The 12,110-nt window shown below is 47.0% G+C and overlaps 1 protein-coding gene across 6 annotated transcripts in view; it reads right to left on the bottom strand.

Moving 5' to 3' along the window:
- The window catches only part of Dgkg (diacylglycerol kinase, gamma), a 194,759-nt gene that overhangs the window by 30,540 nt on the left and 152,109 nt on the right, over positions 1 to 12,110 (bottom strand). For all 6 annotated transcript variants that reach the window (XR_005490982.2, XM_063270312.1, XM_006248538.5 and 3 more), the window contains one exon: positions 4,114 to 4,291. Coding sequence is in view for 5 of the 6 variants with exons in the window: in XM_063270312.1 (XP_063126382.1) it covers positions 4,114 to 4,291 (178 nt within the window). In the remaining variant the exon portion in view is untranslated. The remainder of the gene's footprint in view (positions 1 to 4,113; positions 4,292 to 12,110) is intronic.

Raw genomic sequence — 12,110 nt, 5'->3', positions numbered from 1 at the left:
GGGTTGGGGATTTAGCTCAGTGGTAGAGCGCTTGCCTAGGAAGCACAAGGCCCTGGGTTCGGTCCCCAGCTCCGAAAAAAAAGAACCAAAAGAAAAAAAAAATTCTGACTGTTCTTGTTACCAACACTAAAGAAACTAATGCTAGGTGCTTTCTTGTTTATCGAATGCTTTTCATCTTTTATAAATGTTATTATCTTATTATTTCAAAGTGTGTGTCTATATCTCTGTGGGGGTGAGTACTGGAACCTTTGGAGGCTGGAGGTGTCAAGTCTCCTGGAACTGGAGTTACAGGCGGTTACGACCAGATATGAATCTTGGGAACTGAATTCGGGTCTTCTGAGAGAGCATCATTTTGTGCTCTTAATTGCTGAGCCATCTGACAAGTCCCTAATTTTTTAGATTTTGATACTTGGGGGCAGGCAGTGGGGCTCCAGAAACGCATAATCCCTAACCTTTGTCCCTGGAATCTGAGAAGCCTAGGGAGGCACAGTTGCTTGTCTGAGTTTTCTGTGCTGGGTCAAGGCTGAGCTGAGGTCTGCAGTAACTTGCTTTGCTCTTTTTCATTCTGTGCTGAAGACAGAGGTGTTCAAACCAGACCCCTACTTGCATGCTAGGTGTCCAAGAGGACAGAGGGTGGTTATTTTTAAGTCTGAGCTCATACCGAGTCCAGGTACTTTTCCACCCACCGTCTTCGTAACACAGTAAGGGCACTAGGTATTATTATGTCAAATTCATAGACGAGGAAGCTGGGGCAGGGGGTGGAATCATTTTCAAATTGTTATAAAACCGAGAAACATAAAGCCAAAATTTAAGCCGGGGGTTGTCCACCTGCAAGACCCCCCGCATCCATCCTTATTGCTCCCTCAGTAGCCTGCGTTCTCGTAGAACCCACTCAGGGGTAATGCTGAGAGACCCCTCTTACGTGGGTCAATCTTCTGAGGAGGAAGACCGATGTCTGCTGAGAGATTTGGCAGTAAGCCTTCTACCACACTTTCTATGATGAGACACTTCTCCTGGTACTCTCTGTCCTGCCTTTTCCCTCCTCCCCAGTCCCAGGGAAAAGCCAAAGAGTCAGGAAAGGCCAAGGAATCAAGAGTCACAACAAATGAAGAGTCTGCAGAGAGCTCTCTGCCCTTAGCTACTGACCCGGAAATCCTGGGACAAAACGCAGAAGAAAGAATACACAGGTAACTGCTCAAGGAGGTCATGTAGACCAAAAGAGGACTGCCATTTTTGAAGCTCCTAGAAGTCTCAAGATGTGATTTCCAGGTTGCTCATTTTTCAGGTGAGAAACTTGGAGCACCAAGAAGCTGAAAGGACACACCCCAGGCTGCATACTAGTGAGTCTGGCTAGAGCCCAGGCACTAAGTGAATGAACAAATGAGTGAACCAGCGTGTCTCTTCAGCTTTCCCCCACTGCCAACTCAACTCTTATGGAATGGTGGCTCTCAGGAGGAAGGCTCAAAGTCGAGATCTATGCAAAGCCCAGAAGCCAGGGCCCTTCCCGGGCCTCTGCTTTGGTCCACTCACACTCCTGTGGAATTACTGGAAGAGCTGCATCATTCCTCTACAGTGCATTTTGGGGACAGGAAAAGGGGGTTGTAGAAAAGGGCTAAGAGTGATCAATAGTTTATTCTTGCTTAAAGAACACAAATTGTAAGATCAGATCTTGAAGGAAAAGATGCACGCTGACATTGAGTCCTGAGGCAGAATATGATCCCAGGAAGGGCTTCCTCAACCCCCCAAGGGTGAATATGGAGGAGAGCCCTTTTTTGCCAGTTCCTTCTCTGTTCTGATAGAACTGGATGCCAGGGAGGTAAGAGTGGGTGTGGTTGAGTGGGAGCATGGTGGGGAGGGGTGTCAGGGACTTTTTTTTACAACCTCCAATATTCCCCTCACTCTGCTAGCACCCTCAACTTCCCCTGCTAAGGGAGGAAAGAGGAATGCATTATTCAGTTTAATAATTCATACAAATTGCAAAGTTTACTGTGTGAAACTTAGGAGGGTAAAAGAGAAATATTCCTGAGTCCACTTTGAAAGGACAGAGGTCTGAAGATGATGTTGCTTGATTACCTTTCTCTAGAATACAGATCTATGTGAGATAAGCAGGTAGCCACTCCCTTCAATGGTAGTTGGCCCCTCCTTTAAATGGTAGGTAGCCCCTCCCTTCGGTGGTAGTTGGTTCCTCCTTTTAGTGATAGGTGGGTCTCTCCCTTCAATGGTAGTTGGCCCCTCTCTTCAGTGGTAGGTGGGCCCTTCCCTTCAATGGTAGGTGGGTCCCTCCCTTCAATGGTAGGTAGCTTGAAGTCCAGGAATCTTCTTTTTCACAAAACAAGTCTAGTTTAGAAATCAATCTTCTTGTTCAGCCCCATCTACCCAGCTAACAAGATTTTACCTAAAAGTCTGGTTTTACAGCAATAAAAACTGAGGTGTCAAAATGGGTTGTTAGCAATACCTGTCCTAGAATCCAGTCCTCTCCTGCTGGCACAGTACCCACGGCAATGTCCTCACCTCACCTTCTTACCCCTTCATTCTTCTGGCAACTCAGATACCAAGAAGGGTGACCAATCAGAACCAGTAGCCAGGGGCTGATAAGGGGATGTTGGGATGAAAGTCATTTAAGGGTATCTTAAAAAGCTGAGAGTCCCTGAGACATACTGCTGGCTATTCTGGAAAGGGCTAGTTGACTTACACACGCAGCCTGCATGATTGACAGAAATAGAGTACATGACCGGGAGAGTCCATGCAGAAGATAGGGTCTCGGAGTGAGCTGAAGGCTAGACCTCATGAGGAGCTAGCTGAAGGCTAGACCCCATGAGGCTCCAGACCACACTGAACATCCGGTGTTTTCCTTGGAGTCAGTACTGGATTTGGACATTGTCAAAACTGACATTTTTCTCAAGGATCTTTTTGTGGTTATAAGAACAGATCATTTTGGGGGGGGGGTTATTTATTCTAGGTATGTAGCCTAGGCTGCCCTCATGTCCTACCTCTAGAGTCCTGGTATGACAGACACACACTTGGTAAGAATACATACATAGCACGGCTAGAAGAAAGAATCCAGAGAGAAAGATTTTAGTCATTCAGAAGGAAGAAGACAGTGGCTTAGATCCAGGTGGTCGGAAGGCAGGTGGGAAGAAGCGAATGGATTCCTGAATTTTTAAAAGGCAGACAACTGGGGCTGGAGAGATAGTTCAGTGGTTAGGAACACTTGCCACTCTTCTGAGAGCACCCGGGATTCAGTTCCTAGCAGCCACATGGCAGCTCACAACCGTCTGTAACTCCAGTTCCACAGTATCTGACACCCTCTTCTGGCCTGCGTGGGCACTTGAATACCAATGCTTTACAGATACATATGCAGGCTAAACGCCCACACATGTAAAATCAATACTAACAATAAATAAATTAAAGAGTCGTTAACTCGTGGGTTTTCTTATCGGCCGAGTGTAAGAAGACACGAAAGGGAATTGAGGCTGAAGCCAATGTTTGGGCTTGAGTCCTGGGGGAGGCTGGAGAAGCTTGGGAGAGGGACAGACAGAAGGAGTTCAGCCTTGTACATACTGAGATGGTAGTGTCTGCTACGTACAAGGAAATGTGGCACAGATTGTTAGGTGTAAGCCTGGGGTATGGCATGGGGCAGGCAGGGCAGGTTTGGTAGCATCCCAGGCTTACAACTGGAGGAGACCATCAGTGAGGTACAGACAGAATACAGAAGGCCAAGGACCTGGGTGGGAACCCTGTAGCATCAAGAGGCCAGAGAAAAGAGAAGCAGGAGGGTGACCAAGAAAACTTGGGAGCAAGAGTGAGAGCAGGTTGAGAACTATTGGGTGTTGACACTGGTATCCAAGGCAGGAACAGCACCTGACTGCTGACCTCATGGAGCCCTGGTTTGACTACGGCCTGTTGTTTAGGGTTCCTTCATTGGGAATCTTGCCTTCTCAATTAGATTGTAAACTTTGTAACACCAGGGTAGATGAGTCAGCCTGTTCCCAGAGCACCGGGTCCTTGGCAGCAGTGGGGCCTTATCGAGCCTGATGTAGGTTCTGTTGTGGCTTGCCAGCTCACTCTGTCACCCGGGCAATGGCTGGAGCAATTATCCTCGCGCTTGCTTACCTTGGACACAACATTTCAGCTCCTTTGGGTCTGTGACGCTCTTCCTGCTTTCCCGGATCACAGCTCGGTTCTTCTTGGTTTCTCCCCAGAGATTGGTGCCTCCGTACATGCTGGGAATGTTAAGAATGGCAATGCCTTCCAGGAAGATATTGCTCAGGTCCACCTCAACGCCATCGCACTGCAAAGCGGAGAGAAAGCAGATCACGGTGGGGCCATGCATGGTCACCGGGCTTCTAAAAGGGTGTGACGGGTCCTTAGCCTCCTCGCCACTGTCAGTCAGAAGCTAAGTATGTGGCAGCTTCTCAGACTTAAGGCTTTGGCCACCATGGTGAGATGGAGCCATCCAGTACTGACTTCCAAAGAGCTAGAAATACTCATGGGTGTAATTTAGATCGAGGAGGCTGCCAGATTGTCCTTCAGTCCGTCCGTATACCCTCGGTTTGGACCCTTGCTAATCACTGTGAAGATCTGTGGTGTCGCTGGGTCCAGAAACCAGTATTAGGTGGATTCTCAACAAATGACAGTTTTTATTTTATTCCTTTATTTTATCCCCTCTCTCCGTCTGGCAAGAAGTGCAAGACTTTCGGGTTTGGGAGGCCTTCCAATCTGCCTGTCTCTCGTAGCTGCACTAAGTGTCGCTCTGGCACATGTGCTTGCTGAGGTAGCAGGAGTTTCTTTATCTGCTTTCTACCACCCCCTCCCCCACGGGGTTTGAGAGACTGGAAGGCTTCGCCTAGCTGTAGAGCTATCCCATTTTGGCACAAGTCTTACCCGCACAGCCAAAAAAAAAAAAAAAAAAAAAAAAAAAAGAGCACTGGCTTTGATCCTTGTCCCTCAGGATGATTGGTGATTTATTTCATTTACAGAAGAACAAATGGGACCCAAAAAGATGTGCTTTGTTATCCAAGAATGCACAGGTAGACTCCACATTTGTGGACTTTCACGATAAAGCCCATCCATGGTTTTTGTTTCTGTTTTTAAAATGATGCTTCTTTTAAGGAAGGAAGGCAATCAAAATCATAGAGTAGCAATCTTCTGTCACCCTGGTTATCTACTGCTATGACCTGGGTGGTGCCTTATCAGAGTCTTGGTGGGAGTTAATTCCATTGTCACAGTGTGAAGAGAAGCAGCCTAATTAGGATTAGAAGAGCTCTCTAGAACTGGAGCGCCTTGATCTCATTAGCCTTGTCAGAAGGGGAAGGAAACCATGTGTGCTCCTGCTGCCTGCAGACTGCAGGACTCCCAGGAGGAAACCCTGGCCCCAACCACATGCAGCCCTTTGACACTGGTCCTGAATTGTGAGGACTTAGCCTTTGTTATTTACTGTTCACCCAGCTTGTGCTATTTGGGAATGATGGAAAACGGCCTAAAATACCCAGAAATCAAACTTTCTTCACCAAAGGAGGTCTAGGGAGAGTTGGGGCTCCGTAATGTTCACAGTGACTCACCACCCCAGTCCGCTGCCTGATTTCTTTGAAGTTCTAATCAGTGTTGTTGCCTCTGACTCGTTTTCCAACCACAGAACAAGAATACAGCGAGCTTTTCTGATAACTGGGAACTCATTTCTCCACTGGGGAGATTGGAGCCTTTGAAAGTTCTCTTACGTGGGTACGATGTTCAGACGGCGGCAAGGTGAGCAGTAACAGTCCCAGCCTTAAGGACTTTCTCTTCCTCCCACTCATGTGGCTGTGCAGCCCCTGGGCTGATTGTGGCCACTGCTCCGACCTCCTTTTCAGACTTTCCGTATTTTGATTGTTCTGTTTCGTACATACCACAATTTATTCCCTGCCTAGTTGATACCGTCCCTGACATTGAAAACCACAGCGCTGACCTCTTTGGTAGGACAGGTGGCAGTCACGCCAGTATTTCTTGGGGCTGGAATTCCATCACATCATCATGCTCATAAAACAAGACGTGTATAAAGCACCCATAGAAGTGTCATGTGTTACCTGCCACTGTCCTTATTGCTGATACTGTAAGAGCCTCATTAGCTCTTTGTTTGCAGCTAAATGATGACGCATCTAGTTCCACAGGCAAAAAAAGTCACCTCAGTCACCCTGACCTCCTTCTTACCATGCATTTCTCTCTCTTGACCTTATGTAGGACTGAAAAGTATAGCTTAGATGTGGGAATTCACAGTGATTAATTAATTAATTAATTAATTTTATTTAATCTGGTTCTTGGTCCGCACCTCTATTCAGTCTATTCAGATCGATATTCTGTGGCCTTTGTCACAGCTCGCCATCATTTGGGGGTTAAGTCATAATGGCAAAACCAGGGATCAAGCCTCTCTTTGGTCACTTGGTCACATGGTGCTGTTGTAACCTTAGAGTGGAGGCATTTTACTGACGCACTGTCTTCAAGACCCTGCTTCTACCAGTGCATAAGAATTTTGAGACGGAATCACAGAGCTCTGAGAAGAGATGGACCTAAGAGAACTTCCCTGCCTTTCATAAAAGAGGCCCTGAGAGTAAAGCAACCTCCTTGTGGGCATCAGATCTATGAATGGTGAAGCAAGATGGAAATGCAGGTCCGCAGACCTCAAGCCCGTGTACTTCCCACCAAGACAGAAGAGAATCTCCTAAGTGTCATGGCAGACTTTCCCTGACGACCTTTACCACAAAAGTAATGAAAGTAACAAAAGATTCTGTCTTGATAAACAGGCTGAGAAAGAAATTAGGGAAATGACATCCTTCACAATAGTCACAAATCGTATAAAATACCTTGGTGTGACTCTAACCAAGCAAGTGAAAGATCTGTATGACAAGAACTTCAAGTCTCCGAAGAAAAAAATGGAAGAAGACGGAAAGATCTCCCATGCTCATGGATGGGCAGAATTAATGTAATAAAAATGGCCATCTTGCCAAAAGCAATCTACAGATTCAATGCAATCCCCATCAAAATTCCAACTCAATTCTTCATAGAGTTAGAAAGAGCAATTTGCAAATTCAGTTGGAATGACAAAAATCTCAGGATAGCAAAAACTATCCTTAATAAGAAAAGAACTTCTGGGGAATCACCATCCCTGACTCCAAGCAATATTACAGAGCCATAGTGATTAAAAACTGTATGGTACTGGTACAGAGACAGGCAGGTAGATCAGTGGACTAAAACTGAAGACCAAGAAATTAGCCTACACACATATGCTCACTTGATCTTTGACAAAAGAGCTAAAACTATCCACTGGAAAAAAGATAGCATTTTCAATAAATGGTGCTGGTTCAACTCGAGGTCAGCGTGTAGAAGAATGCAAATCGATCCACTCTTATCACCCTGTACAAAGCTTAAGTCCAAGTGGATCAAGGACCAGATACACTGAAACTAATACAAGAAAAAGTGGGGGAGAGCCTCAAACACATGGGCACTGGGGAGAATTTCCTGAAGAGAACACCAGTGGCTTATGCTCTAAGACTAAGAATTGACAAATGGGACCTCATAAAATTACAAAGCTTCTGTAAGGCAAAGGATACTGTCATTAGGACAAAATGGTCACAACAGATTGGGAAAAGACTTTTTACCATTCCTATATCCGATAGAGGGCTAGTATCCAAAATATACAAAGAACTCAGGAAGTTAGACTCCAGAGAACCAAATAACCCTATTAAAAATGGGGTGCAGAGCTAAACAAAGAATTCTCAACCGAGGAATATGGAATGGCTGAGAAACACCTAAAGAAATGTTCAACATCCTTAGTCATCAGAGAAATGCAAACCAAAATGACCCTGAGATTCTACCTCACACCAGTCAGAATGGCTAAGATCAAAAACTCAGGTGACAGCAGATGCTGGCGAGGATGTGGAGAAAGAGGGACACTCCTCCAGTGTGGGTGGGATTGCAAACTGGTACAAGCAACCATTCTGGAAATCAATCTGGTGGTTCCTCAGAAAATTGGACCTGAGGATCCAGCTATACCACTCATGGGCATATACCCATAAGATGCTCTAACATTTAACAAGGACACATGTTCCACTATGTTCATAGCAGCCTTTTTTATAATAGCCAGAAGCTGGAAAGAACCCAGATGCCCTTCAACAGGGTAATGGATACAGAAAATGAGGTACATTTACACAATAGAGTACTATCCAGCAATTAAAAACAATGACTTCATGAAATTCTTTTTTTTTTTTTTTTTTTTTGGTTCTTTTTTTCAGAGCTGGGGACCGAACCCAGGGCCTTGCGCTTCATAGGTAAGTGCTCTACCACTGAGCTAAATCCCCAGCCCCGACTTCATGAAATTCTTAGGCAAATGGATGGAACTAGAAAATATCATCCTGAGTGAGGTAACCCAATCACAAAAAAACACACATGATATGTACTCAGTGATAAGTGGATATTAGCCCCAAAGCTCAGAATACCCAAAATACAATTTACAGACCACATGAAGCTCAAGAATAAGACCAAAGTGTGGATGCTTCAGTAATTCTTAGAATGGGGAATACTCACAGGAGGAAATACAGAGACAAAGTGTGGAGCAGAGACTGAAGGAAAGACTATCCAGAGACTGCCCCACTTGCGGATCCATACCACATGTAGTCACTAAACCTAGTCACTATTGGAGATGCCAAGAAGTGTGTGCTGACAGGAGCCTGATAAAGCTGTCTCCTGAGAGGCTCTGCCAGAGCCTGACAAATACAGAGGCAGATGCTCACAGCCAACCATTGGACTGAGAATGGGGTCCCCAATGGAGGAGTTAGAGAAAGGACTTGAGGTAGCTGAGGGGGTTTGCAACTCCAAAGGAAGAACAACAATATCAACCAACCAGATATCGTAGAGCTTCCAGGAGCTAAAATACCAACCCAAGAGTACACATGGAGTGACCAATGGCTCCATCTGCATATGTAGCAGAGGAGGCCTTGTCTGGCATCAATGGAAGGAGAGGCCCTTGGTCTTGTGAAGGTTCAATGCCCCAGTGTAGGGGAACGTCAGGGTTGGGAGGTTGGAAGGGGTAGGTGGGTAGGTTGGGGGAGTACCCTCATGGAGGTAGGGGGTGGGAGGATGGGATAGGGCTTTTTCAGAGGGGAAACCGGGAAAGGGGATAACATTTAAAATGTAAATAAAGAAGATATCCAATAAAAGAAAAGATTCTGTCTTTAGTCAACTGTATCACCCATGCGAGGGTATCAATCATCAATTCCAGTTCCCAGGCTTTAGACAGAAGTATTCAATATGTAGTTTTCATGGTATACCTTTTTATCTTAGGGAAACTGGGTGGTATTTGTCCCTTTGCCTCTCATTGGATAGAATCTCCTGTATTCTAGATTTATCAACGTGACTTCTGGATGATACCTAAAAAACCTCCAACAACTTGGACTCAAACCGGTATGAATTTTCCAAGGCCTGTAAGCTGTCCATTGTCCCTCCTTCAACATGGTGGTCCCTTTAGCATCTGTTTCCCAAGTTTTGATCTGGGACCTGTCCTAGTTTGCTTTTTGTTGCAGTGATGAACATGGACCAAAACCAAACCAGGGAGGAAAGGGTTTACTTGGTTTACACATCCCAGGTCACAGTCCATCACAGAGGGAATTCAGGGCAGGGACTCAAGTCAGGAAGTAGGACCTGAATTGGAGGCCGTAGAGGGGTGCTGCTCACTGGCTTGCTTCCCAAGGCTTGTTCAGCCTGTCTTTTTTTTCTTTTTTCTTTTTTTTTTTTTTTTTTCGGAGCTGGGGACTGAACCCAGGGCCTTGCGCTTGCTAGGCAAGCGCTCCACCACTGAGCTAAATCCCCAACCCCTTTGTTCAGCCGTCTTACACAGCTCAGACCATCTGCACCGGGGTGATATTACCCACAAAGTGCTGGGTCCTCCTACATCAACCATTGGTCCAGACTTTACCCCACAGACATGCCCATGGGCCAATCAATTTCTCTGTTGAGGGATCTTCTTCCAAGGTGCCTCAAACTATACTTTCCATGTTTGATTCTCCTCAGCTGCAGGCTTCCCTGAGCCGGGTTAGAGGTCTGAGGTGTGCTTTGTGTGCATACTCCTGGGTGTGGCTACATGCTGCCTTCGTGTCTGTCAACGGTTCCCTTAATGCCTGGGCTCATCCTGGCCTCCTTGTTTCTGTCACAGAGACTTGAAAACAAGACCTCCTTTCCTTCTTTCTTCTCAACATGTTTCATGATCTGTTAGGAGTTCATCTTGGAATGCCTTTTTTTTACGGGTCCATCCTTCCTCTGTAGCTACTAATTAGGAATTTAGTAACTGTGCCAAAATTTTTCTGCACTTCAAAATGAGTTTTCCTCTGCTCTAAGCCTGGAATCGTCCCCTTTCCCGTATCTCTTTCTAGGTCAGAGGCCACTTCCTTTCCTGGTTGGAGTAACTTCCATAACATCTCAATTTATTCATTGCTGATTGAAATATCTCTTCCCTTCTGAAAAATGATAGTCACAGCTACCCCTGGCCAGACTTCCCTGCGCACCAGGCAGCCTTTGTCTACCTTGTCTCCGAGGAGCCCGGTGCTGAGGGAGACACCATTGCTACCCCAGCGGATGGCCCGGGCCCTGGCTCAAGGTCACAGAACATGGCACTGCAAAGATGCAGATGTAGGTTGCCAAAGCAGGCCCTGGATGCCACATTCTAGAGACGAGGCAGTGAGGCTGATGCTGGGCTTACAGCAAAATTCAGCTTGCAGCTGTTGTTTGAATAATTGAATGTTCCACTGCCGTTCTATCTTATAAGGGCTTAGACATTAGTGTTATTAAATCCCGTCTCCAGGCCAGATTTGTTTTAAAAACAACCGCCCAGCACTCCCCCTGACAGACTGTATTCCACAGTCACCTTTCTTCCTTGCCTGCAGTTTTAAGTGCCCTCTGTCTCTCTGTAGCCATAACTGTTGCTTCCTCCCCTAGAAAACAGTCCTCCTCTGTCTGCTCTTGATAGACTGACTGTCTTCTCTCCATCTGTCCGGTGTAAACTGGGGCAAATAGTAGAGGGGAGAGGTGGCTGAGGTCTCTAGCTAGCCTTGGTGAGCCTGCTGTGTGATTCTGGGTGTGATCCTTAATCTCTCTGTGCTTTAAGTAGTCTGAAAATGGGGGTGGGGGTGACCAAGTTTTGGTGGGAGGCAAAGGCAATTCCTAACTCTTGCATGATTTGACTCCCCCCTACCCCACTCCCCACCCCCGCCATCTCTTGTGCCAGGAAGAACCCCCACCCCAGGTCATGACCCTGCTCCCCCAGCTTGGCCAGAGCAGTTTAGCACTCCTCTGCACACCTGTCTCCTAGCCACTGTCATTTGTATCCTTTGGAATTCCTAAGATGTAAGGCTTGCTGTACTGAGTCCCGGGAAAGTGGAGCCAGGAATGGGGCATTGTAGGCCTAACTGGAACACTGGCGAAGGCCGGTTCCCGAGCTAAATCCTCCAAGTGTTCCATGACGTCATCTGGCCCCCCTTCCGGGCGGCTCCAGGGAGAGCCTGGAGCCCTGAGCTAGGCTGGGGCTGGCAGGGGGACTGGCAGGCTCTGCTCTGAAAGGTAGTTGAGCAGCACCCACCCAGCGTTTACAGCCAGGCATGGGGCTCAGAGTTGTGTGGGCGCGCAAACACTCCAAATCCCCCGCGGGTGAGGGTGTTGCTGCCGGGTGATGCTGCCGGGTGCAGGTGTGACTGGGCCACCGAAGCCCGCTTGGCTCCCTTCCCAGGGCTCATCCAGGCTCTGGTTGTTGGCTACAGTCCAGGGCGGCCCCAGCAGCCATAGTTCTGGCTTCTTCAGGAGGGGATAGTTCTTTTGGCTGGAGAACCGTTGTGTAGGTAACTAGAGACAAGGTTAAGAGGCCACAGGCCTTTATAAGCAAATGCAAAGATCTCTGCATTTCTAGGTAGAACCTAGACCCTTCCAGCTCTGTCGTCACTGAGGGGGTAGACAACGTTAGAGGCGGAGCATCAAGCCCCTTGCTGCTGGCCCTCCCCTCTGACCTGAAAAGGTGGGGAGCCGGAGGCCTCCGGATTCCAGCTCTGCTGGCCCTTTTCTGCATGTCCTCGGGGAAAGAGAGTCTATCATTTGAT

The sequence above is a fragment of the Rattus norvegicus genome, chromosome 11 (genome assembly GCF_036323735.1).
Source record: "Rattus norvegicus strain BN/NHsdMcwi chromosome 11, GRCr8, whole genome shotgun sequence".
In the NCBI taxonomy this organism is placed as follows: Eukaryota; Metazoa; Chordata; class Mammalia; order Rodentia; family Muridae; genus Rattus; species Rattus norvegicus.
Note: the sequence above shows the minus strand (reverse complement) of the source record. Positions and strands in the feature narration are given on the sequence as shown.